Below are 25,596 nucleotides of genomic sequence, written 5' to 3' on the forward strand. Positions count from 1 at the left end.
GTATTAAGGATGCAAATAGAATGACATTTTTGTAAATAATGAGAATCTGAATGTGAAAAATATGATAACAAAAAGTATCACTCATACATAATAGTACATAAAAATACTATTCAAATAACTTATACTTTAATGGTACATTATACATGTTTAGTAGTACACAAAAAGTACCACTATACTAAAATAAAAGAAAAAATGTACCACTGAATTCCACATTGTCTCCCTATGTGCATGCTAAATACATAGGCCCTATGCGCCTAAATGCGATAAAAAGCTCACATTCATCCCAAAGAGAAGCATTGCATTCATCCCAAAGAGAAGCATCTCAATGCGCATCGTTGGCCACTGGGTGTTCAACTTTCTCTTACCACATGCACTAGACATTCAGAATCATAAACTGCAACCCAACATATCACGAAAAACCAGCAAAAAATGCAGGCAACCTATCTCATACACGTTGATAGAACTATTAAAGCTCAGTCCGGCATCGATATTTACGAGTTTGGAGAATTGGAGTAAAATTCATCAAAACATCAATCAACAAAGGTTAAATACAATATTAATATAAAAATGAAACAAAAAGAAAACTCTTTTGAGTACGACCAGTGTATCAACTGAAGATCAACAAATTCATAATATTCAGAGCATTACAGGTTCGGTTAAAGGCTACTACAAAATTGAACCACAAGTTGTAAATTACTTCTATACCCAGCCACAGACAAATTACTCTTCCATTGCAAGATTTTCTTGTTGATTTGAAGTCTTGGGGACTTTGATCTTTGGTAAAACAAAAGAAGGGTCTTCTTTTCGAGTCATAGGATTGGAGACCAAGTCGATGCCATGTATTAGTTCGTTCTTTGCTCTCTCCCTCTCTCTGAGTGGGTTTCCCTTCATCCTGCAATAAAAAATATATATATTTATATATATGAAAATTAAAATAAAAAACAATTAAATAAAAACAATTTCTATACAAAAGAATGTACAAATTCCGACTTGTCTGCTCAAGTAGACACTGATATAGAAGAACGAGAACTGACCTCTTCTTGATATGACTCTCAGATCGCGATGTTCTGACTTTGTCAATAGTTTTAATTGCCTTCAAAGTATTCTCAGCAAGAGACCTGTCGTATCTTTCTGGCCTATTACGCTTCCTCTCAAATTCAAAAGTAGAGTCCTAGGGAACCAAATAAACACAGGCAAGATATAGCAACAGCATTAATAAACCATACAGAGAATATTGAAATTTACTGTAATAGTCAGTAAATACCAATTGCAACAACTATCATACCTGTGTCATATCCTTTCCATGCAATCTTCGGTAAGCTTTGGTCCACTGAACCTTGCGAGGATTCCTCTTCATTTTAAAGTTTTTGTGACATTTGGATCTACAAAATCTAAAAATCTGGGAAGGAAACAATTTGAAAAAGAAATAAGAAAATGAACCAAGTAGCAATAAGATAGCATTTTTAAGTAAACATGTAGTCCTTAGGGATTATAAATGAAATAGGTAGTCAGTGGGGCAGTTTTAATATAAAATGCATTTAATAGTATCACTTTGCAGTGATAAAAACTAAGCTTGAGAACTAATTTTCCATTCAGTAATAACTGTTTAAAATTAAAGTTTCTTATGCATAGTTTACGTGTTAGCCTAGTGAGGACAAAAACTCAAGAATCCCCCGAAGAGTACAACATCTTTATAGAGCTAAAGAGCAAACTCAGCGGCTTCACACCTTTGTGTTATTTCAACTATTCATTTACATTATGAAATTTAGAGCCAAGAGAAAGCGAGAAGCATTGACTAACACAGGCTAGTAGTCTACTACTTGGTAATAAATTAATTCAAAGTGATTAACACATAACAGCAATATTGTTCAGCTACACGATGCAATAGTAGCCAAGTTTTCTTTGATCAATTTCTGATCAAAGTTTAGCAGTGATCTTTGATCCTGCATCACTGGTATCAGAGCCACACTCCATTACAGTTCCAGTTGAATCAAAATTCTATTTATTCTTAGATTGAATCAGAACCACAGCAAGTTCTTTTAAGATTCTGGGCAATAAGGAATATACCCCCAAACTGTTTGATCAATTGTCAAGGTAAAACAATTTTTCAGAAATCTTTCTGGGTAATTTGCGTACATTCATAAAGATTGGTGCTGTTCTTAAGAAGAAACCAAACATGGAACAGCAAATCAAAGCATTGGAGAGCAGAATGAAAACTCAGGAGCAATAGAATTCTGAAATTTTGAAGAAAATGGATGACAAATTCTGGAGAATATAGACAAGTTTGTGGAACTATTCAAGTTGTTTCAGACAGTTATTACGACAGCTCTGGTTCAAAGAACAGCCCTTCAGCATCTTCTTTAAAAGACACGGCAATTGGTGACAGGGTCAATACTGACACACCCATAACAACCATGGAGCAGAATTATGACGGTGCCTTTAAAATAAATGAAATTACCTTGAGAATAAGGCAAATGTAACAAAAAAAAAAGTCAGCATCATTGAAATTACAGGCAACCTAATGATCTGATGTTGGAAACAATAGATCCAGAATGTGATGAAGATGTATACATGAAAGCTGTTCGGATACAAGAATGGTGACACATGCAATTCAGCGAATAATTGTTGAAAGAGAAATTTATGTTAAGAAGTTTGAATTTACATTCATCAGAAGAGTCAGGACCCCACCAATGCCGCCTCCTTCGTGTTTTCCTGTGGCAGCTATTATTCATTGGTTTCATATACCAGTTCTTCACTCGGCTATAACATAAGCTAAGGGACATTGATGTAACTGAATTTTAATACATCAATTGGCCTTTGTTCTGTTATAATCAGTTGTTGTAAGGTCTACAAATACTCCTTTAATTCTATTCATTCACAATATCATTAAAATTCCTTTGTGAATACTAACAAATCGTATAACATAACAACAACAACAACAAAACCTTAGTTCCAAAATGATTTATGGTCGGCTAACATGGATCGTCATAATAATAATACCTCCGTTACAAGTTATGTGCAACGATTTGACATAAAGCTGAGAGTGAAAATATCTAATCGTTGCAAATAACCTGTAACGGAGGTAGTAATAATAATTAAAAAAGTGGTAATACCTTAGCATCATTACGAACAAACTGAATTCCATGGCCGGGGTATATCTGGGAAGAACAGAACCAGCACTTTTCAATTCTCATTGCGAAGAACAATCAAAACACCCCACCTACAGAAAAGCAACCAAAAGAAAAGATTATTTCTTTATCACAAATAACACATATTCAGAATCATAATTATGTTTAACATCTCAAAACATTACAATGAAAGTGAGACCAAATGAAGAGAAATGGAGGCTGGGACTCTGTAAAAATATTAGGGTTTTGTAACTATTCATATATAGGGTTTTGGACCGTCTTAATGAAAAAAATAAAAATAAATAAATAAATTAAAGGGTTGTGCGATATATTAGCAACCAAATTTGATACGAAAAATCACATAATTTTAGGAATATTTTATTCAATAATCAAATTAGTCTCATAATTTTCTTTTATTTTGGTTATCTTAGAAATTAGAAGCAATAGCTGAGAATTTATAACCCTAGACTTAATTAAATTAGATTAGATGAAAGATAAACCCTAGATTGTGAAATTGATAGGATGATTGATAAAAAAAACAAACAACTTACCTCAGAAGCTGCTTCAATGGGATTCAACGAAGAACGTTGAGAGCGCTTTAATGGAGAACTGAGAGAGAGGTAGGTTTGGAGGCAGGAGGCCTTGTAGCCCTATTAGAAAGACATGACCCGCCACGATTATAAATGGGTTGATCCGTCTATTAAGTAAATGGGTCGGGTCTGTAACACAATAAATACAAGCACTCTTAAGAACAGTAAATGGGTCGGGTCTGTAACACAGTAAATTTCTTTGTAAAAGTTACAAACACTCTTAACTTTGATGACTAAGGGCTTGTTTGGCATTAGTTTTGGTTTTCAGTTTTCAGTTTTTTTTAAAACCAGAAACAAGAAACAAGAAAAAGGTGTTTCCACTTTTCTGTTGTCAGTTTTCAAAATTATTATAATTTTAAGGAAATTTTAGATTTTAACACCTCACAAAAACGCAAAAATTGATTTTAACACCAGATAAATTTCTACAAATTTGGTATTACCACCACTTAACTGATTCTGTTTAGGAATCCGTTAAGTGGGTCCATAAGCCACGTGTCGTGTTATTATTGGCCAAATAAAGAAAAAAAAAAAAAAACCTAAAACTACCCAGCCACTTCCACAACACCACCCCTGCGCCACCGCCGCCTTCTCCCCAACTCACCACAGCCCTCCCCGAAACCACCACCCGTGTCACACCACCACCCCCAACCCACCTGAACCCTCCCCTTCCTTTCCCGCAACCGTATCGCCCCCAAAAACCACCAAACCCAAAACCCTTGTTCCCCAAAACGGCCACGAATCTGGCCACAAATGGCCGAAATTAGCCGGTTTTTGGGATTAGTGGCCTTAACCAGCCGATTTCGGCCTTTTAAGGCCGGATTCGTGGCCGTTTAGGGGGACGAGGGTTTTGGGTTTGGTGGTTTTGGGAGCGTTACGGTTGCGGGAAAGGGAGGGGGAGGGTTCAGGTGGGTTGGGGGTGGTGGTGCGACACCGGTGGTGGTTTCGGGGAGGGCTGTGGTGAGTTGGGGGAAGGCGGCGGTGGCGCGGGGGTGGTGCTGTGGTGGTGGCTGGTAGTTTTAGGTTTTTTTTTTCTTTTTTTTTATTTTTTTAATTTCTCTTTTTTGTAACAAATAAAATACTGACACGTGTTACTGTGGGCCACACTTAACGGAATTTTTGGATGGAAACCGTTAAGCGGTGGTAATACCAATTTTTTGGAAATTTATCTGGTGTTAAAATCCTTTTTTTATGGGGGTGTTAAAATCAATTTTCTCGTTTTTGTGAGGTGTTAAAATCTAAAATAACCTAATTTTAATAAGTATATGTAACTTTTGATTCATTATGGGACACATATCATATACTTTTAGAAAACAAAAAACCAAAAAACAGAAAACCACAGCAATGCCAAACGAACCCTAAAATATTGAGTATAGTGTTAAACTAATGATAAATAATGAAGAGTACAGTGCATGACACAGGATTTAACTAGGTACAAATATTATATCTAGTCTAGTTTTAAAATAATGAAAGATTAGCAATAAAATTAAGAAAAATTGGTCTCAACACTCTGAACTATGACTTAAGTGCACCCTGCATTATGAGTAGTAGCAAAAACACCACAAACTAATGAATTGGGTGTGCCTTTAATAAGTTTTCAGACCACCCTTCTCACCGAAGCCGGTGAATTAAATTTTTATATATTGTCAAATTAATTGTCTTAATGCAATTATTTTAATTATCATAAAAACGTGAACAAGAAAAATATTTAATTTGGTAATCACTATTCATTGGTTCTAGTTTTCGAGTTTAGTATTTTATTAACTCTAAGGGTCTGTTCTCATTATTGACTGAACTGAACTGAGCTGAATTGAACTAAATATTATATAAAAGGAAATTAGGAGCTGAACTGAACTGAACTGAAAATAAACGTATGAGAACAGACCCTTAAACTTTTAGTTGTCACAAATTGTGTCATGTACTTTGTATATGTCTTGGAATGCAAAAAAATTCCCTCAACTTGGATCCAATCATCGTGGAATTCATTAAAATATGGTCAGGTCTAGGGATGGTAATGGGTCCTAAACCCGACCCAGACCCGGTTGGACCCGATCCGTATTTTAGGGTCTGGGTCCTTAAATTTTAGACCCGATGGATCTGGGTTGGGTCTAGGTCTAAGTTTGATGGTGTAATACCCCGTATTTTTATGTATTTTTATAAAGTATTTAAGTATTAATAAAATGTATTGTCAAGGGTTCAAGTATTTTAATTAAATATTCTAAAGGGTTAAAGTATTTAAAATATAAAGTTTTATAAAAGTAAAAAATGTTTTGGGCCAAACGTTTATTAATTATTGGGCAATGTAAATTATTCCTACATACTCTTATTAGAATAACCCATTCCAAAACCCATAACTTAAGCCCTACCCCTTAACTCAAGCCCACATTTTTATAAGCCCAAATTTAACCCTACGCTCTCTACTCTATAAATACCCCATGAATCCCCAAAAATTTCCCACACAAAAAAAGGTTAGTCTTATTTTCTCTCTCCTTTGTTTTATTAATTTGTGTAATTATAATTATCGATTTATGGATTTTGATTTTATTGTTTGAAATTAATTTAATTAGTATCAAATTGTATTTTGATGATTAAACTTTATAATTTTCAGATTTTGTAAATTTTATAATCTAGGGTTTTTAATTATTGAAAATCATGATTTTAGGGTTTTAATGAAGGAAAAATTGCTCCCATTAATCTGAACTTTGCCTCATCCGCCGAAATTAATCCCAACTTCAGTTTATTATCTATCACTCCCAACTTTGGGGGGTATTAATTTTCGTTGCACCCAAATGACTTTCAACCGGTCAATCAGGTAAACATGTGTGAATTAATTTTTTTTGCACACGTGTCAATATGTAATTGGTTGAAAAAAAAAGAAAAAAAAAAGAAAAGAAAAATGTAAAAAAAAAAAAAATCCTAAAACCAAACCCAGCCACCCCATAGCAGCCCGCTGCCACCAACGATCACCCCGCAGCAACCCACGACCAACCCACGAACACCGTTCCCCTCGAGCGCCGGTCGCCGCCCAATCATCCTTCCCCTCTCCTAGTGTCGACGCCCAACGTTCGCGTTGGCCCGACCACCTCCCCTTTCCCCTTTAAATCACCCACCACGAAATTCAACTAAATCTTTCAAATTCCAACCCCCAAATCCCAAACCCTAACCCTAACTTTCAATTTCTGGCAGTAGGAGGCTAGAGCGGAGAGAGAGAAAAGGAACAACATCGGAGGCTACGGCTGCGGTGAAGGGAGATGGCGGCTCGTTGATTTCCGGCGATTGGAGGTTATTTAAGGTGTTTTTTCGAGGGGGAGGGGGAGGGGTTATGAGTGGTTTTACGGGGAAAGGGGAGGGTCATCGGGGCGGTGCAGTCACCAAGGGAGGGAAAGGGGGTCTGAGTGGCATCCGACGTTCGAGGGGACGGGGGTAGGGTTGGCCGTGGGTTGCAGCGGCTGGTTGTGGGTGGTTGGATTGGTGATTCTGTTTTTTTTTTTGTTTTTAAAAAAAAAAAAATTAAGTCAATCATACGCTGACACGTGGCTAGGTAACCTGCTACATCAGGTTAGATGACCTGTTGGGTGCAACGAAAATTAATACCCCCCAAAGTTCGGTGCAATAGATAATAAACGAAAGTTGGGATTATTTTCGGCGGACGAGGCAAAGTTCAGATTAATGGGAGCAATTTTTCCTTTAATGAATAATTGATTTAGGGATTTTATAGTAATGATGTTTTGAATTTTTGGTGATTATAACTACTAATTAGTTTAACTTAATTCCAGATTATTTTGAACACGTAAATTCATGTTTTAAATATTAGATTTCCGTTCGTTAATATTAATCCCGTTTTAATCTCGATCAGGGTATAAACTCCTCCGATTTTGATAAAAAAAAGTAGTGTTTTTCGAGTGGAAACAACGTTTTAAGAAAGAATCACTACCTTTGATAGTGAGCACCACCCTCCCGTGGCCAAATTCAGCTTCTAAATACGATTTTCGAGCAGTTTTTGATTTTTAACGAAGTTTTTTTTTTTTTATGCTTTAAATTTTATGTTTGAGTTTAAAAGGGGTAAGAGATAATTTAATGTTTCTATGGATAATTTAAGTATAAAGATGTATTTTGATGAAGTTTTAAAGGATTTTTTATTAGTTTAAAATGTTGGAATTTTATTTAAAGTAGTATAATTGTGATTTTTAATAAAAGGGTGTGATTATCCATTAAAAAGGAGTTTAATTAGGGATTTTTAAATAGTTTTCAGATTATTATAAGTTATTTAAAGTGAGTTTAAGTTGCTGGAAATTGTGTATACAAGGGTAATTAATATAGTATTATTGTCCCTTTATGTAGGAGACTTGGTTCGAGAATTGTTGTAGAGTACTCGGTTATTTTAACAGCTTATTTGAGGTACGTACGCGTACTTAGCATATTTTGATGATGTAGAATCATGCTAGGTTTGATTTCAATCACTTACAAGTAGTATCATGCTAAGGTTTATGTATGGAATTGTGAATTTATGGTGTTTGTGATTGAATTGTGAAGCATGAATTATTTGTGATGGTTATGGATTGGAAAACTATATTTTGGGCATGTTGGGTTTGAACCACATTTTTATTTATGGCATGTTATAAGGCATGATTAATTAAACTACATGTTTAATTATGTTTGGAATATTGAAAAGGAATTTTATTATGGTTTAAATAATTTTTATTGATGCTTTAAACATGAGGAAGGAGCTATATAAGTGTCTATGTACACAAGGAATAAATTGTATGTTGGTGCCTTTGTGCACCTAAGGTGTTTTTAACACCGAGGGATAGGATTTTTGGCGCTTTATGCGTTTAAGGTGTCTTTGACACTGAGATAGAATTAAAAAGGGTTCAACATTAAATAATATGTGGTCACTACTTATTCAAGAATTAAATTGGTATGTTTGTTTGATTGAATAATTATTGTTGATTGACTTATTATGCTTTGAGAGTCATCACTAAGTATAATAATACGTAAATAACGTAAAGTGAAAGAGATTACGCACCAAAACTCTTGGAACGTATATACCTTGAGTATGAATAATGGGGGGAGTTATGGGGTTTTATATTTAACCATAACTTCTAATGGAGTACAGGACACTGTATATTCCTTTTTTTTATTTATTATTATGCGCAGGAATTCCGCCACCTTTGAATGGTTTTGTCGCTGGCATGGTTAGCTCCCGTGTCAGTTAACCTTAAATTTATTTGGGGGAGGTTAGGAGGTGGAAACCCGTTCGATGCGTAATCAACGCAAAATGAATTAATTAGTGTCTAGTCATTGTGTCTTGTTGATTGGTGTGTATGCTTATGAACAGGTGCAATGAGGTAAGTGTGTGTTGATAGGTGAAAGCATGTTAGTGTGTCTAATTTACGCTTATGTACTCTGCTTTGCTGATTGTGTGTGTTTGTGTATTTGGCCATGTCTTTACTTTGGCCCTACGACGACCCATTTTCTAATGGCGAGTAGTGAGGACAAGTAGAGAGGAGGTTTTCAGGTGATGAAGCATATTCATGAATGGGCGTGGGTGAAGAGCGAATCATGCTAGTTTCTATAAGTATATGATGTGTTTAACGCTTTAATTATTTATGATATTATTATCATGCATGACTAACGCAAAAGTTTTAAAGTCGGTTTGGTTTTAATAAGGGCCTACAATGGTTCCAAGTTGTAGGTAGGGCTGGCAATCGGATCAGGTCGGGTTCGTGTTCGGGTCAGCTGATTTCGGGTCAACTACCCCTTGACCTGAACCTGATCCATTTAACATTTCGGGTTAAAAACCTCAACCTGAACCTGAATTTTTCGGGTTCGGGTCAACCTGAAAATGACCTGATTTGACCCAAAACTTTTTTAGGTCTTAAAAAAGGTTGATTTATTTGGGTTGGGTCAACCCATCCAATCTGATTTATTCATTCAAAAGATTATTTTTTTTTTGCAGTTCATTCAATTGCATTTTAAATTCTCAAGCAAAACAGAGATTCAAACCCAAACAAAATTGTCTAACAAAACTACTTAATAGATTACAAACCAAGTAGTCTACTTAACAAATTACAAATTGAATATCAAAAGCTATAGTGATTTAAATAAAATCTTCAATTCTCTTGGTTATGCCCACCCTCCATAGTGGAATGAATCTTCTCCTCTCTGTAAAGAAAGATGGATTTGAGTAGTCGCAACTTGCTGCCATAAAAAATAACACAAACAATAATTAAGAACAAAATTTCGTATGTAAAACCGTACAAATACAACTATTGATATTAATTAGCATGATAAATTCGTATAAAAACATGCAAAACAACAATTAACAACAGAAATCATAACAAATCAACAACAATTTAAATAAAATAACAACTATTATTAGCATATAAAACTGTACTTTAGCATGACCAAACTGTATTTTTCATAAAACAAATACATATAAAACAACAAATACCTTGAAATGATGAAGTAGATGTTGAGAAGAAGGTGAAGTGTTTAGCAGGAAGCATAGATTGATGAAAATCCAAGGATTAGAGAGGAATTTAGGGGATGAAAAAGATTAGAGTGTAGTTTAGGGATTTAAGAAAGAGAAATTTTAAGAGAGAGAAAGGGTGAGAAGCGGCTGAGTGAAGTGAAAAAGAAAGGAGAAGTTTAGGGTTTTTGGTTTTATTAGGTTGGCTCATTTCGATTTGGGCTGTAAGTTTTCTTTGGGTTTTTTTATATATAAATAGATATTTTTGTTAACTTAAATGAGTTTGGGTTACCTATAATGATCTGTTTTTTTTTTTTCGGGTTATATGGGTCATTTTCGAGTTAGGATTTCCAACCTTAACCTAACCCATTTAAAAATCAGGTCGGGTTCGTGTCAACCCATTTAAGTTTTCGGGTCGAAAACCTCAACCCTAACCCGCTATTTTCAGGTCGGGTTCGGGTCGTGTTTTCGGGTCGGGTCAGATTTTGCCAGCCCTAGTTGTAGGATGGTTTTATTTTACTTCGTTTGACTTTGGTTTTGACTTTACTTTCGTTGGTTGACTTTTCAAGTTGACTTGTTTTGAACGGTTTTGAAGTTAGTCTTCCGCTGTGTGTCTTTGATGGTTGCCTTAGCCATTTTCACGATGGCGGTAATATCTTAGATATTCCTATTTAAATTTTTAAATAGGGAAAAACATGTATTTTGAAAGAAAGGAATTTCTAGGGTGTTACAAATGGGCCGGATTTGGGTCTGGGTTTACACTTTTTTTACCCAGATCCGACCCATGGACCCGTTTTAATTTTTATTTTTTTATTTAAAAAAAATGTATATTAGACATACTATTATTAAAATAAACCACTTAATTAGATATATTAGATTAGTAATATAGTACGTAATTAGAGGTTGAGAAGATATATTTTAGAGAAAGTACGTCACCAAAACAACAAGCAACCAAGAATCTTAGTTTTTAAGTTTTTTTTCATGCATTGTCTTTACTTTTTAATAAACAAATCATTTGTGTATAAAAAATATGAACAATTTTTTAATATGCATCTTTTATTATATTAGGTAGTAGTATAGTTATAAATTTATAATATATATATATATATATATATATATATATAAATATATAAATTATGCATATTAAAAAATTGGACCCGTTTTAGACCTGAGACCCACTAGACCCGATGGATTTGGGTCTCATTTTTTTAGACCCGGTGGGTCTGGGTCGGATCTAAATCCACCTCTAAAATTTTGGGTCCGGGTCCCAGTGGACCCGACCAAGACCCGACCCATTGCCATCCCTAATCAGATCCCACAATTTTGGTCCAATCATCAATTGAAGTTCTTAAACTTTAGCAATTAAATATGAATAGGTCCCTAAACTTTGGTGAGTCATTGTACTAGCCACAAATGAAGACCCATTGGTGGTTGAGGGACCAAATTTAGCCACTTAAAACTTTTGGTACCAAATCCAAACTTCTGGCAAAGTTTAGGGACTGTATTTTGGATTTACTCGTATTAGATTTAATGTTAGTTGTCATATAGCTAGTGAGGTAATAAACTAATAACCAAGTTGCGTCAATGTTAGTTGTTGTAAATGAATAGAACTTGAATGAAGTAGATACATTCGATCGAACAACTAATGTTTTCTCTCTTTAGCTTCCTTTTCCTCTATCAAAGGTCATCAAGGGTTTCCCTCCTTGCTTAGGTAAAGAGGCCTTGGGAGCCTTACTCTGGGGATTAGTAGGCTTTCTTCCTCAAATTGTTTTTTCTTTACAGGTGTTCAATCTTCGAGTTCCTCGTTTTTGTTCTGTCCTGTTCCTGTCTTTTTTCCTCTTTATTTAGTTTTGTTTTCTTTAAGTTTTGCTTTGTGTCTGTAATGGACTCAAATCAAGACATGGATGGTGTTAGAAGCTCTGAAGGAAAGGAAAGTGCAATCAATCTGATTAATATTCCTATTGATCTAGATGATGCAAGTATAAAAAAATTTGGATATAGTTATGGACCTACAGAATCTTCTGATATGGATAAGGTCGTTCCATTGAATGTTCCATTGAATGTTCTTCCTAAGAAATCCTTTAGGGAGGCAGTTCAATCTTCATCTCAATGGTTCTCATCTGAAGCCAGAAAAATTGTAATTACCTCTACGGAATGGGAGGATGATGTTTTCTCAACTCCTGATCCATCAAAGGCAGTCTCCTTTGAGAAGGAAACTTTAAACAAGCTTAGGAAACCTTGGACACTTACCCCTATGGGTAAATGTTTGGGAATTTCAGTTCGTCCATCGTTTATAACACAACGTGTTAGAGCTATGTGGAGACCCAAATGATCCCTTGAGGTTATTGACCTAGGAAAATATGTCTATCTTTTTCGCTTTTCAATCCAAGACGACTATTAAAGAGCCCTTCTTGGAGGCCCTTGGTTCATCTTAGATCATTATTTAATGATCACTAAATGGAAACCTAATTTCCGTCCTTCCATGAATCCGTTTGGTTCTATGACTGTATGGATCCGTTTTCCGGAATTACTAGTTGAATACTATGATAAGGAGGCTCTTTTTGATATTGCAAAATTAGCCGGGAATCCCCTAAGGGTTGATTACGCTACAGATCATTTAACAAGACCAAGGTACGCAAGGGTCTGTATTAATATTGATCTTACCCTTCCTTTGGTTACAAATGTTTGGGTTGGAAATATTTGACAATGTATCGAATATGAAAATATTCATACTTTATGCTTTCTTTGTGGAAAGATTGGTCATACTAAAGAAAAATGCAACCAAAAGCAAACTAGCATTGAAACTAATGCTTTTATTGACAAAGGAAAAAGCATTATGCCAACTTCCTTTATTCAACCAAATGGGAAGACTTTAGAAGATAATTCCTTCCACCCAAAATCCTAGGGTCAATGTTTCCAACTCAAATGCTGAATATGGTCCTTGGACTATAGTGTCAAAGAAAAAAAGGCCTAGCCAATCCAAATCTCTAACTAATGCCTCTTCTTCTAAAACCCCATTTATAGCTCCTGTTAACTCCAAGCCCAGACAAAACTCTCAGACCAGTCCTATATATTAAGCCCAGATAAATCTCTCAGCCCATTACCATTTCTAAGCCCAACCCAACGACAAAAAATAATCACCCCAATAATGAGTCTAATAACTCTACCAAAAATAGAGCTTCTTCAAACTCTTTTGCTCTGTTGGATACCGCCACCATTTCCTCCCCAAATCAAAATTTAGATCTTATTTTATTAGAAGGCAATGATGAGTTAAACTTTGAAAATTGCAAAAGCAATCCCACAGATCCCTCTTCTAATCTTCTATTCCCACACACTTCTCCTTCCCCTTCTTTTCTCCCTCCCAAAAGATCTCCTTCGCCATTTGGCACTTCCTCACTCGAGTACAACAATGGCAACCCATGCAAACCCTTCAAATTCCCCTATTTTAAACCCCAATTCAGAGTTCATTTATTCACAGACAAACCAAAACACAGAATTAAACAACAAGGAAATTGAGAATTATGGAAAAAAGCAAGGCGAAGCTAACGCCGGTCCGCCCACCACGGCGGCCGGTGAGGGTTTTTTAGAGGGAAACTCAGTCGACCAGTCAGAGACTAGCGCTCAATTCCCCCCTAATCTCTATCCCGCTCTCATCTTATTCAAGGGGAGCTAATTATTTCGGCGTCTCCTCTGGCAATGAGGATGCCATCATCCCCCTTCCAGCATCCTCCACCTCCTCAATCCCTCTTTCCGTTCTACAATCATATGACCCCGGCCCAAATTCAGGAACTAGTTCAATCCCCTCCTCAAACTCCATCTCCAATGCAATGGTCATCGACCATACCTCCGATCCCCCAATTTCGACACCTCTGCTATGGTCGTCGATCGAATCACCTCCATCTCCGGACAAAATTCAGCTAATGTACAACACTCTTCTTCAAATCAACTCCCTTTTAACAAACCTGAACAGCCTCCGCCCTTAATCACCGTCTCCCCCACCCCCACCTCCTCCAACCTCCCAGCCTCTTCGCCCTTGGTACCAGCAGTAAGTCCCTTGGCCGAATTACCCTATCCACAACCTTGTTCCTCCTCCAAACTATCCCCCAATAATCAATCTCTCTTCGGCAAACAGCGAACAAGACTTAGAAAGTCCAAATCACTATATGAAAGTGTTTCAGATTCGAAAAGGAGTGGTGGGACTCTAAATCGATGTCAACTTCTGGGAGACAACGAATACCATAAGGGAACTGAACTCGATGGTCATCCCACTCAAAATGCACGATGTAGTGATGATGGATCGTGTGGAAACATGGAAATCTTGGGATAAATTTGATCCCCTTTTCTGCAATGGAAAGCCGATCCCTCCTTTTCCAGACCTTGATATGAAGATCGTTATGTAGAATGTTCGAGGTGCTACACGGAATGAATTTATTCCTCATGCTTGGGAGGTAATTTCTACACATAAACCTAGTATTTTCATTTGGTTAGAAACTAAGAGTGATGGTATTAGGGTTGACCAAGTCTCCAAGCTTTTGGGATTTGACAAATATGAATTTGTAAAGCCGAATGGCCTTAGGGGCGGTATTTGGTTACTTTATAAGAATGAAATTGAACTGGTAGACTATATAGAGGGTCATACTAGGAATTATTTTCATGCTCTATTTAAATTCTCACTTGAGAGTAAAGAGTTCTGGTTACTGCTGTGCATGCTCCATCTTCTATGACACTCCATGGCTATTTTTAGGTGACCTTAATGAGGTCACAAAACCATCAGAAAAACTGGGAGGTCTCAAGTTTAGAGCTACTCAGTGCTCTGACTTAAACAAACTTGCGGATGCTGCTTGCATGGTTGATTTTGGGTTTTCGGGCAACCCTTTCACTTGGCATAATGCTAGAGAGGATCTTGACATTATTCAGGAACGTTTGGATAGAGTAATGGGGAACCCAAGCTGGTTGAACACCTATCCAAACTCTAAGGTATCTCATCTTGCTAGAACATATTTAGATCATTGCCCTATTTTAATTATTGTCTTTGATAATTGTGTTGGAGGTCCCTATCCCTTTAGATGTAAAGCTGCTTGGTTGGAACATCCTGAGTTAAAAGATTTCTTTTTGCACAATTGGAATGTTCGCAATTTAGATTTCTTAAAGGGTAGAGATGAATTTTTGTCTAATATTAAAACCTGGAACCATAATGTTTTTGGTAACATAACTAGACAAAAAAAAAAGGTTAATTGCTAGAATTAATGGAATTCAGATTTATTTAGCAAAAAGATACTCTACTTTTCTTGTTTCTCTTGAAAAAGACCTTCTTTTTGAATTGCATCACATCTATAAATTGGAAAGGATCATTTATGCTCAGAAATCTGGTCTTAATTGGTGGGAAAATGCTAATTGGAATACTAAGTATTTTCACCTAATGGCTAATATTAAAAAAAACTAGGGGAAAAGTTTTGACTTTGCAAGATAATGATGGTCTTTGGATTACTGATATGAGCTCTTTGAAGAATATGGCTAGGGATTATTTTATTAATGTCTTCAAAAATAACTCAATTTGATTTACATTCCCTAAAGTCTTTTCCATTACCCTAAAAATATAGATATTTGTTCTGCCCCTTTATTTACTTCTCCTCCTTCTTCTGATGAAATCAAACTCCTCCTTTTCCAAATGGACCCTATTAAATCTCCTGGCCCTGATGGCATCCAACCAATTTTCCTGCAAAGAAATTGGAATGCCCTGGGACCATCTATCACTGATTTTATTTCTGATTGTTTTGACAAAGGTTCTATTCCCCTTTCTATTAATAATTCTTACATTTCTCTTATTCCCAAATGTGATTATCATGTTTCTATGAAAGATTTTAGACCCATTGGGCTATGCAACTCTATTTATAAACTTTTAACTAAATGTATTTCTAATAGGCTTAAACCTATCATGAATGACCTCATAAGTCCCTTTCAGTCAAGTTTTATTCCAAATAGATCTATAGAGGAAAATATTATAATTATAAAAGAAGTAGTTCACCATTTTAATAAGGCTTCTAAAAAAGCTAACTTGATGGCTTTAAAAATAGACCTAACTAAGGCCTTCGATAGTCTTGAATGGGATTTCATTAAGGACATCCTTTTAAGCATTAATCTCCCTAGTAATTTAGTTAATCTTATTTTAAGTTGTATTTGTTCTCCTAAGATTTCTCCTCTTTGGAATGGTGAAATTACTGAGTCTTTTTCGCCATCTAGAGGAATTAGACAAGGTGATCCTTTATCTCCTTATATTTTTGTCCTTTGTCTTGACCGTCTCTCTTGCATGATTCAAGATAAAGTCAATAATGGTAATTGGAAACCAATGAAAATTGCTAAGGATGTCAATATTTCTCATTTATTCTATGTTGATGATGTTTTCCTTTTTGGAAAGGCATCTCCTCACAACATAGAAGTAATGATGGAAGTTCTGGATCAATTTCAAAATATTTCAGGTCTTTCCATAAATGTCCTTAAATCTTCAGCTATTTTCCCTAAGAAAATGAATTATAATGTTAGAAAGTCCATTTGTGAAATATGTAATATCACCAATACCACTAATTTTGGTAAGTACCTTGACATTATTGTAACACCCTAGAAATTCCTTTCCTTAAATTACCTCTTTTACCCTTTTAAAAATACAGAATAGGAATATCTAAGACATTACCGCCACCGTGAAAACGGTTAAGGCAAACATCAAAGATACACAGCGAAAGACTTAAAATCAAAACCATTCAAAATAAGTCAACTTAAAAGTCAACAAATGAAAGTAAAGTTTAAAACCAAAACAAACGAAGTCAATTAAAATCAAACTACAACTTGGAACCATTAAAGGCCCTTATTCAAACCAAACCAAATCCAAATCCAAATCCAAATCATTGCGTTATTCCACATATAAAATAACACCATAAATATTCAATGCATAAAACACATCGTAAACTAATATAAACTAGCATGATTCGCTCTTTACTCATGCCCCGTAATGAATATGCTTCAATATCTGAAAAGCTTATCTCTACTTGCTTCCACTACTCTCCATTAAAAATGGGTCATCATAGAGCCAAGATAAAGACATGGCCAAAACACACAAACACACAAACACACACAATCAGCAAAGCTGAGGATATAAGCGTAAATAAACACACTAACATGCTTTCACCTATCAACACACACTTACCTCAATGCACCTATTTACAAACACACACAACATTAAACAAGACACATTAACTAGACACTAAATAATTCATTTAGCGTTGAATACACATCGAACGGGTTTCCAACTATACCTCCCCCAAATAAATTGAGGTTAACACTAGGCGAAAATTGCTAATGGCCACCGGTTGAAAACCCCCCATTGCCACCGGTTTTGAACCGGTGGTCATTTGGGGGGTGGCAATAAAGCATCGCATGGCCACCGGTTCAAAACCGGTGGCAATAGTCTTCATGGCCACCGGTTAACCGGTGGTAATAATAATTATGGCCACCGGTTAACCGGTGGCAATAAAAAATGGCGCGGTTTTTTTTTTGTTGCTGAAGGCTGACTATTGCCACCGGTTTGAACCGGTAAACCGGTGGCAATAAAAGGATCTAAATTTTTTTTTTCCCTGCAATTATTCCTGCAACTGATCCTGCTATAATATTCTGCCATATTATTGCTATATATTCTGCCATAATATAATGATTATTTATTATCATAACAAGAATTAAAAATATATATTTAGACTTTTATAATTAAAAACCAAATGCAATACAACAAATTAAATAAAGTGTGATATATAAATAAATTCAAATAATACTAATAACTAGTCAATATTGTAGTTTAAAAGTTAATAATTAACAAAGTATAAATTCAAAATGATGCCACATTTACAAATTGAAGGTGATGAAAGATGCCAACATGTCTCGAACTTCATTAAGCTCCTTGCTTGTTAACGGATCTCCCTTTTGCACCTTGCAAAACTTGGAATATATATAAATTATGTTAGAATAAATTAAATTAATATGTAAAAAATTAAATACTTGGGAAAATTAAAAACAGTCGCATTTTCATCCAAAATAGCCAAAATAAGGCCTATTTGACTTCTACTTGCCCATTTTCTACATTTTTAAACAAATGACCAAGTTCTTTCTCATAACATGTCAATTATACTTAGTTATAGGTGGCTAAGCCTTGAAATCACAGAAAAAAGGCATTTTACTAAGTTTAAGGTCGCATTTTCATCCAAAATAGTCAAAATAAGGCCTATTTGACTTCAACTTCAAGTACACATCGTGAATATACCATTCATATAGTGAACAAATGCATGTTTCCAAAGTGTCCTTATCACTCCAACCTAACCCATCCTTGAATGTCTACTCTCACTAGTGAATGTATGTCAACTTTCCAATTTTAAGGAAAATCCAGCAGCACTTCCCCCCAGTTCTCCAAGTACAAGATGTAGATAATTACTTACCCACATATGTACCCAGAGAACATGGAGAAGAAATGGACAACCAAGATGTTCCTTAAAATCGAAAAAAAGACATACATTCACCACCTAAGTGAGAGTAAACATTCAAGAACAATCCTAACCGGGGACTATTCAAGACTTTCTCCTAATGAGAAAGCCTTGAACGGGTATCCAGGCATATGATGATGCAAACATTCAACATATTATTGTAATTATTTATTATTAAACAAGACACAACTTGTAATATCATGAACAAACTTTTATCAAATAGATAAATAGAAAGAAATATATATAGCTCCATAAAGTTTATAGTTCATACCAATATAGCAAGTATAATGGATGTAATGTCTCGAACTTCCCACTTGAATAGCTAATAAACTTGTGCTTTACTACATATGAATCTACAAAAATAAAAAATAAAACAACAAAATAAAAGTTAGTAATTTTGTCAAGAACTATAAAACAACCTAAAATTACATCAACGCTTGCTATATTTATGTATTTTAAAGGTACTAATTAAGCCAACCAAATTCTGAGGTAATATAACTCTGAATCCCTACTAAAGCTTCTGATAAACCCGGGTATCTCATCAACGCTTCAACCATAAAAAATCTAGGTTCAAAGGAAATACAACAGTAAGCAACAACAAAAAAAACAAAGCCTTAATTGTATGGGTTGGTTACATGAAAAACTATCTCATTTGGTCATCCACAAAGATTCACTTCCTCCAATCAATTCATCCTTGAAGATTATTATCATGAATCTGCTCTACCCTAGTCAACACTTGACAAAGAAACTCACGATCTGCAGCCTCATTATCAAGGGAGCTCTTGTAAAAATATCAATAATCATTTTACACTGACCACCCAGCACACACATTATACTCCATCATGTGTTAATAACTAAGTGTAACATATTAACATAAAACTCCTTATTGTCTTGGTCTCATATGGTTCATGTAGAAGAGCTATGGACTAACTAAAGAAAAAGGCACTTGTGTACAGTAACTTAATATCTATGGATCTTTTTCATCTTCTCATCCGATTATATCTCCATTCTAAACCACAGCCACAAGGATTCTGGCACCAAATATAACCATTTTATAACATTATATAATATGCAATGTACAAATATTTCAAATCAGTGTTTAATTTTTCTCTTCGGCTATTGTACAAACCTGCTCTCTTTATCTCTCCTCAACTGCTTAAAAATATCAAATGTAAATATATTTCCCTTTGCTCTCTCTTTCTTCTTCTATAATATGCATATAAATATATGTAAAAATAAAAACCGGAGCCATAATATTCATCCCAAAGAAAGAACACTTTCTATCATTGGAAGCTCTTCTAGAAACCAAGTCTCTTAGATCACTTGAAATCCTTATATCAAGGTTGTAAGAGCAAGTCAACACTTCTAAATGCATGGTAGATTCCATTGCTTAATAAATAGTAAGGTGTCTGACTTGGATTTGGTATACGTTTAATTTTTTTATCAATAAAAGAATATAACTTGTGAATCTAAGAACAGCTCAAGGATTGAAGAGAAACTAGACTGAACAAGAATTTTGTGCCGCAAAGTGAAGCAACATGTATAGAATATAGAGTATATTTGGTACTACTTTACAACAGGGCCAGGAAGATGTAGGCTTGATCCCATAATTTACTGGAGTTACTCACACTGAAGGTCTGGGAGTTGCTTCTCCAAATCACAAAACAGCAGCATTCATCATAGTATCATACATTTTATACTTGAAGCATTCATCAAACATCCAACAACAAAAGAAAGCCAGAAATTCAGAAAAAATTACGAAAAATAAACCAAAAAATTATAAAAAAAAAAGCCAGAAAATTCCGAAAAATAAACCAAAAAATTACCTATTTCATGAACAATTAATCAATTTCTTGCAAGTTTAAGATGCATTCTCTCAACTTTTAACCCTACCAACAACAAAAAAAACCCAGAAATTCAGAGAAAATTACCAGAAAAATAAGCCTAAATTTCGGACGGTAGCTGTGGGATGGTGGTGCGGTGGCTGTGGGATGGTGGTGCGGTGGCTGTGGCGTCAGTGCTGACAGGTGGTGGACGGACCACGCACCTGGTCAGTGGTGGAGGAAGCTCCCTCGAAAATTCGAATTTTGCTCCTCCCCGTGGCTGCTTGCTGCTTTGCTCAGTGGTGGAGGAGGTTCGGAGGGAGTGCGGATGATAGAACAATGTATACTACAAGAGGGGGGGTGAATTGTAGTGTATGTAGACTATGGTAAATTTTGCGGAATTAAATCTACTACTAAGAGAAAAGACACTGAGATAGGCAATGAATAAATTCACTATGTAAAAATGATTTACAATCACTAATACGTTGCCTAGACTCAAGTTCCGTGAGGAACTCAAGTTACCCAACTGTGATCCCTCAATCACAGTTTCTCACACTTTGTGATTCTACTCCGAATCACTTGTACAGTGTAAACAACTCTCTCAAGTCTCACACTTTACAACTCTCACAACCCAAACCCAATTACACAATGATTACAAGTATTTCCTAAAGAACTTAAGAGACTAAGGATGGAAGGAACTTCTCGTTTTAAACACTTTGAAACTCTACGCTCAGAATACTTAAAATTGTTTTTCCACACTTTCAAAAAGCCACGTTGATCTATTTTTATAGGGAGATTATCCAAGCTTCTATCATTTTTCTACTTCCCCCTCAATCCCACGTTCACCTATATTGGGAAGTTGGGATGTAAGTGGAGGAAGTTGAGAAACATGATTTCACTAACTTGACTCCCAAGTCCAACGTGCATCCTGTTTTTAAGCAAACAGAATTTTACCAAGTCAAAATCAGTTTAAAAGAATATTTATTAAAAAGATAAATATTTATTTATTAAAAAGATATTTAAACAATTAATTAATTTAAAATAAATTTATCTTTTAAATTAAAGAATTATTTAGATTTTATTTATTTATAAAATAAATCTTTTCAACTGATTTTATCCCAATATTTTCAAACTGATTTTATCTCTTCCTTAAATTAAGGATTTTGAAAACTGTCAAAAACTTTTCTGAGTCATCCGTCAAGTTCCTTCAGGAACTTCAGGTTCCTTCAGGAACTTCAGGTTCCTTCAGGAACTTCAGGTTCCTTCAGGAACTTCGAGTTTCTTCTTAGTTCCTTCCAACACTTTTGTTTCTTAAGTTCGTACACTGAGTAACTAAGTATATAGAGTCGTGAGGATATCTTGAAAGCTTGCATTCATCGTCAAGTCTTCCAAACTTTGTTGTTCCTACTCCGGAACATATTACTTCAAACCTGAATCTTCTGCTTAACCAAGACTCTTTAAACATCATTAGTCAGAGTTTGTTTTATGTAAGTCAATCATCAAAATATAAGGTAGTCAATTCAACAATATTCCCCCTTTTTGATGATGACAAACAAAAACAAACTCGGTTAAAACAAAATAATCATCCAGGCAAATGTCGTAACCATTAACTGAATAAACTAATTATATAAACAAAACAGTAAAATAAACTAAGTATTAAGAAGTCTGCATCATTCATGAAATTAATAAATTATGAAATTTATACCTTTGTTTAAACGATGAAGACTTGAAGAGGAGTCGGTTTGAGTCCAGCTTTCTGAGTTTGTTCTTCTCTTCCCCCTTTTGACATTATCAAAATGATAGAAAGAGCATGCTATATATAGTACTAAACTACGGAGGGAGTAGTAAATCTGAATTCATGAACGATTAAGCATGCGCACACAGTTCATATGCAACCAAAATGAGAATGTCAATTCCAAAGAGAAAACTGAGCCAGTTCCATTAGTACAAGCCGAAAGAAAAAAAATTGTGCTAGATAAAACAGAAAATAAAAATTAAAACAAAAACATCAATGTTCAATATAAATTGCAAAAGAGGCTAAGTGATGTAAGGTTAGGCTGAGGGTGTTGTGGAGGTTGTTTAGGTTTGGGCGAGGGTAGATATTCACGAAATGCAGTAAAGCCAAATGGAGAGAAACTAAGTAGGTCAGGATAAGGAACTTGGGGATGTTTCTTTTGAAAAAGGAACATGGTGGTTAGGAATGTCATTGGGATTTTTGTCCTCTGAGTCAGATTGATGAATTAAGTGTATGTGAACTTCATCCCTTCTTCGCCATCATATCCTTTGTCTCCTTCTGTTCCTCAATCTCCTTAAACTTTTTCCCTCATTACTTCCTCTGTATTTCGCTTTTTTTTTTTTTTTTTTTTTTTTTTTTTTTTATACACCATCAACTTCCTCTTCTAACTCATCTTCTCCCTCACAAAGATCATCCCCACTTTTGGCCTCATCTTCTTCAACAATATTTGATTCCCCCTCAGTTTGTTCCCTCGGATTTTTAACAAAAAAATGTTACACCATTTTCTACTTTATGACTCAAGGTGGATGATCATTAATGCAGGGAAATTAATTTGCATTGTATTGGCTAAGAAGAAGATAATTGAAGGTGGGTTTTGATTGGGTTGTTACGGTAGGGTTTTTATGGAGGTTTGGTGGTAATTTGAAGAGGTGAAGGTGGATGGTTTTGGTGAACTGATGGTTTTAGGTGACTTGAATTTAGGTGGAGTGAATGTGGGTTGAGTGTATGGGGAGAGAGGGAATTATGGAGTAGTGGTATTGATGTGATGTGACGGTTTAGGTTTATGGAGAAGTGGGTTTGGGAAAATTGTGGGTGATAATTTATTTTGCAATCATAACAAACAATAACTTAACAAAAATAAAAAATTAAACAAGGATAAAAAAAAATTAAAGGATTAATAAAGATAATGAAGATGAAAATAAGATAAAGAAAAAATAAGATAAGAACAAATATTTTTGTATTTTTGAATAGGAAGAATAATAATAAAAAAAATAGAAAAAGATAACAATAAGAAAATTACAAAAATAAAAAGATAAATAAAAATGGAAAATAACGAAAGAAAATTTCCAGTAAATTACGTGAGGTGATCTACTAGTTGACATGTACAGAGGTTTGTAACTTTAGCAAAAGGAACTTGGAAACAACATGGCTCAATTTGTCTTCTTCATCGACATAATCATATGATCACACACAAAATAGAATTGCACACTCTTTCATTGCAAGATTCAAGATTATGTTTTTCACACCAAGGTTATATATAGCAATGCTCAGTCGTTTCACTAAGACATACCTTGGGGTTCCAAGAAGAACTGCTCAATTCAGCTTTATCATTCCGAGTTCCAATCGCATCTTTTCGAATTTTTCTCTACTCAAAGGCTTTGTTAGAATGTCAGCAATTTGATATTCAGTTTGTACAAATTCTAATTTAATAGAGCCTTTTTCCACATTGTCTTTTAGAAAGTGATGCCTAACATGAATATGCTTTACACGTGAATGATGTACTGGATCTTTTGAGATGCAAATAGCACTAGTATTATCACAGTATATAGGAACACATTCTAAAATTATGCCAAAATCACGCAACTGTTGCTTTATCCATATTAATTGGGAGCAACATGCAGCAGCAGCTACATATTCTGCTTCAGCAGTGGATAGAGCAACAATGTTTTGTTTCTTGGAACTCCAAGAAACTGGACAAGAGCCTAAGAATTGAACCATACCTGACGTGCTCTTGCGATTTACTAAGTCTCCGGCATAATCTGCATCAGCAAATCCTTTGAGATCGAATGTATCACTTAGTGGGTAGAATAAACTCAAGTCTGCCGTTCCTTTAAGATATCTCAGTATTCTTTTTACGGCAGTTAGATGCGACTCTTTTGGATTTGATTGGAACCTAGCACAAAGACCAACACTAAAAGAAATGTCAGGTCTACTTGCAGTTAAATATAATAAGGAACCAATCATACCTCTGTACATTGTCTGGTCCACACAAGTTCCTGAGGGATCTTCGTCTAATCTAGAGTTAGTTCCCATAGGAGTGTGGTTAGTCTTTGCGTTGTCAAGGTTATACTTTTTCAGGAGTTCCTTGACATATTTTTGCTGATGTATAAATATTCCTGATTCTGTTTGTTTGATCTGCAGTCCTAAAAAGAAATTGAGTTCCCCCATCATGTTCATTTGGAACTCACTACACATCAAGTCAGCAAAGTACTTGCACAAAGATTCGTTAGTTGCACCAAATATAATATCATCAACATAGATCTGTACAACTAAAAGATGAGTTCCTTTAGATTTTAAAAACAAAGTTTTATCAATTTTTCCTCGTTTAAAATCATTTTCCAAAAGGAACTTAGACAATCTTTCATACCATGCTCTTGGAGCTTGTTTTAGTCCGTAGAGAGCCTTATCAAGTTTAAAAACATGGTTTGGAAAATTTGGATTCTCGAATCCAGGGGGTTGATCGACGTAAACTGTTTCTTTTAATAAACCATTCAAAAACGCACACTTTACGTCCATCTGATACAGTTTAAAACCCATAAAAGCAGCAAAAGATATTAAAATTCTAATAGCCTCAAGTCTAGCAACAGGAGCAAATGTTTCCTCAAAATCAATACCCTCCTGTTGGTTATATCCCTTTACAACCAACCTAGCCTTATTTCGTACAATTGTACCATATTCATCAAGTTTGTTTCGAAAGACCCATTTTAAGCCTATGACCTTTTTATCTAGTGGCTTAGGTTCAAGATGCCATACCTGATTTCTTTCGAATTCATTGAGTTCCTCTTGCATGGCTATAATCCAGTCAGGGTCTTCTAAGGCTTCTTTGTGGTTGCGAGGTTCCAAAGTAGATAGAAAAGCATTGAAGGCACAGAAGTTCCTCATTTGCGATCTAGTCTGAGTTCCTTTGCATAAGTCACTGATAATTTTGTCCAGTGGGTGTGACTTTTGGTGCTTCCAAGGTTTGGGCTGGAAGGTTTGGATAGGAACTCGACTATTCTGATTTCCTGAGCCTGTTGCTTCTTCTTCAGTGATTTCCTCTTGTGTTATTGGTT

General features: G+C 35.2%; 1 protein-coding gene and 1 long non-coding RNA gene across 2 annotated transcripts; both read right to left on the reverse strand.

Moving 5' to 3' along the window:
* Nucleotides 1–539: 539 nt before the first annotated feature.
* LOC110738130 (probable ribosome biogenesis protein RLP24) lies at nt 540–3,803 on the reverse strand. Its single transcript, XM_021918495.1, has 5 exons — nt 3,680–3,803; nt 3,114–3,220; nt 1,286–1,399; nt 1,035–1,171; nt 540–892 (listed from the first exon to the last, which is right to left on the reverse strand). The coding sequence occupies exons 2-5, from the start codon at nt 3,192–3,194 to the stop codon at nt 721–723; spliced, it is 504 nt and encodes a 167-aa protein (XP_021774187.1). The 5' UTR covers nt 3,195–3,220; nt 3,680–3,803; the 3' UTR covers nt 540–720.
* Nucleotides 3,804–9,671: 5,868 nt separating this feature from the next.
* Nucleotides 9,672–10,663, reverse strand: LOC110738088. Its single transcript, XR_002514552.1, has 2 exons — nt 10,170–10,663; nt 9,672–9,916 (listed from the first exon to the last, which is right to left on the reverse strand). It is a non-coding gene; the product is annotated as an uncharacterized LOC110738088 (long non-coding RNA).
* Between the last annotated feature and the right edge of the window lie 14,933 nt (nt 10,664–25,596).

Source organism: Chenopodium quinoa, unplaced genomic scaffold (genome assembly GCF_001683475.1).
Source record: "Chenopodium quinoa cultivar QQ74 unplaced genomic scaffold, ASM168347v1, whole genome shotgun sequence".
NCBI classification, from domain to species: domain Eukaryota; kingdom Viridiplantae; phylum Streptophyta; class Magnoliopsida; order Caryophyllales; family Amaranthaceae; genus Chenopodium; species Chenopodium quinoa.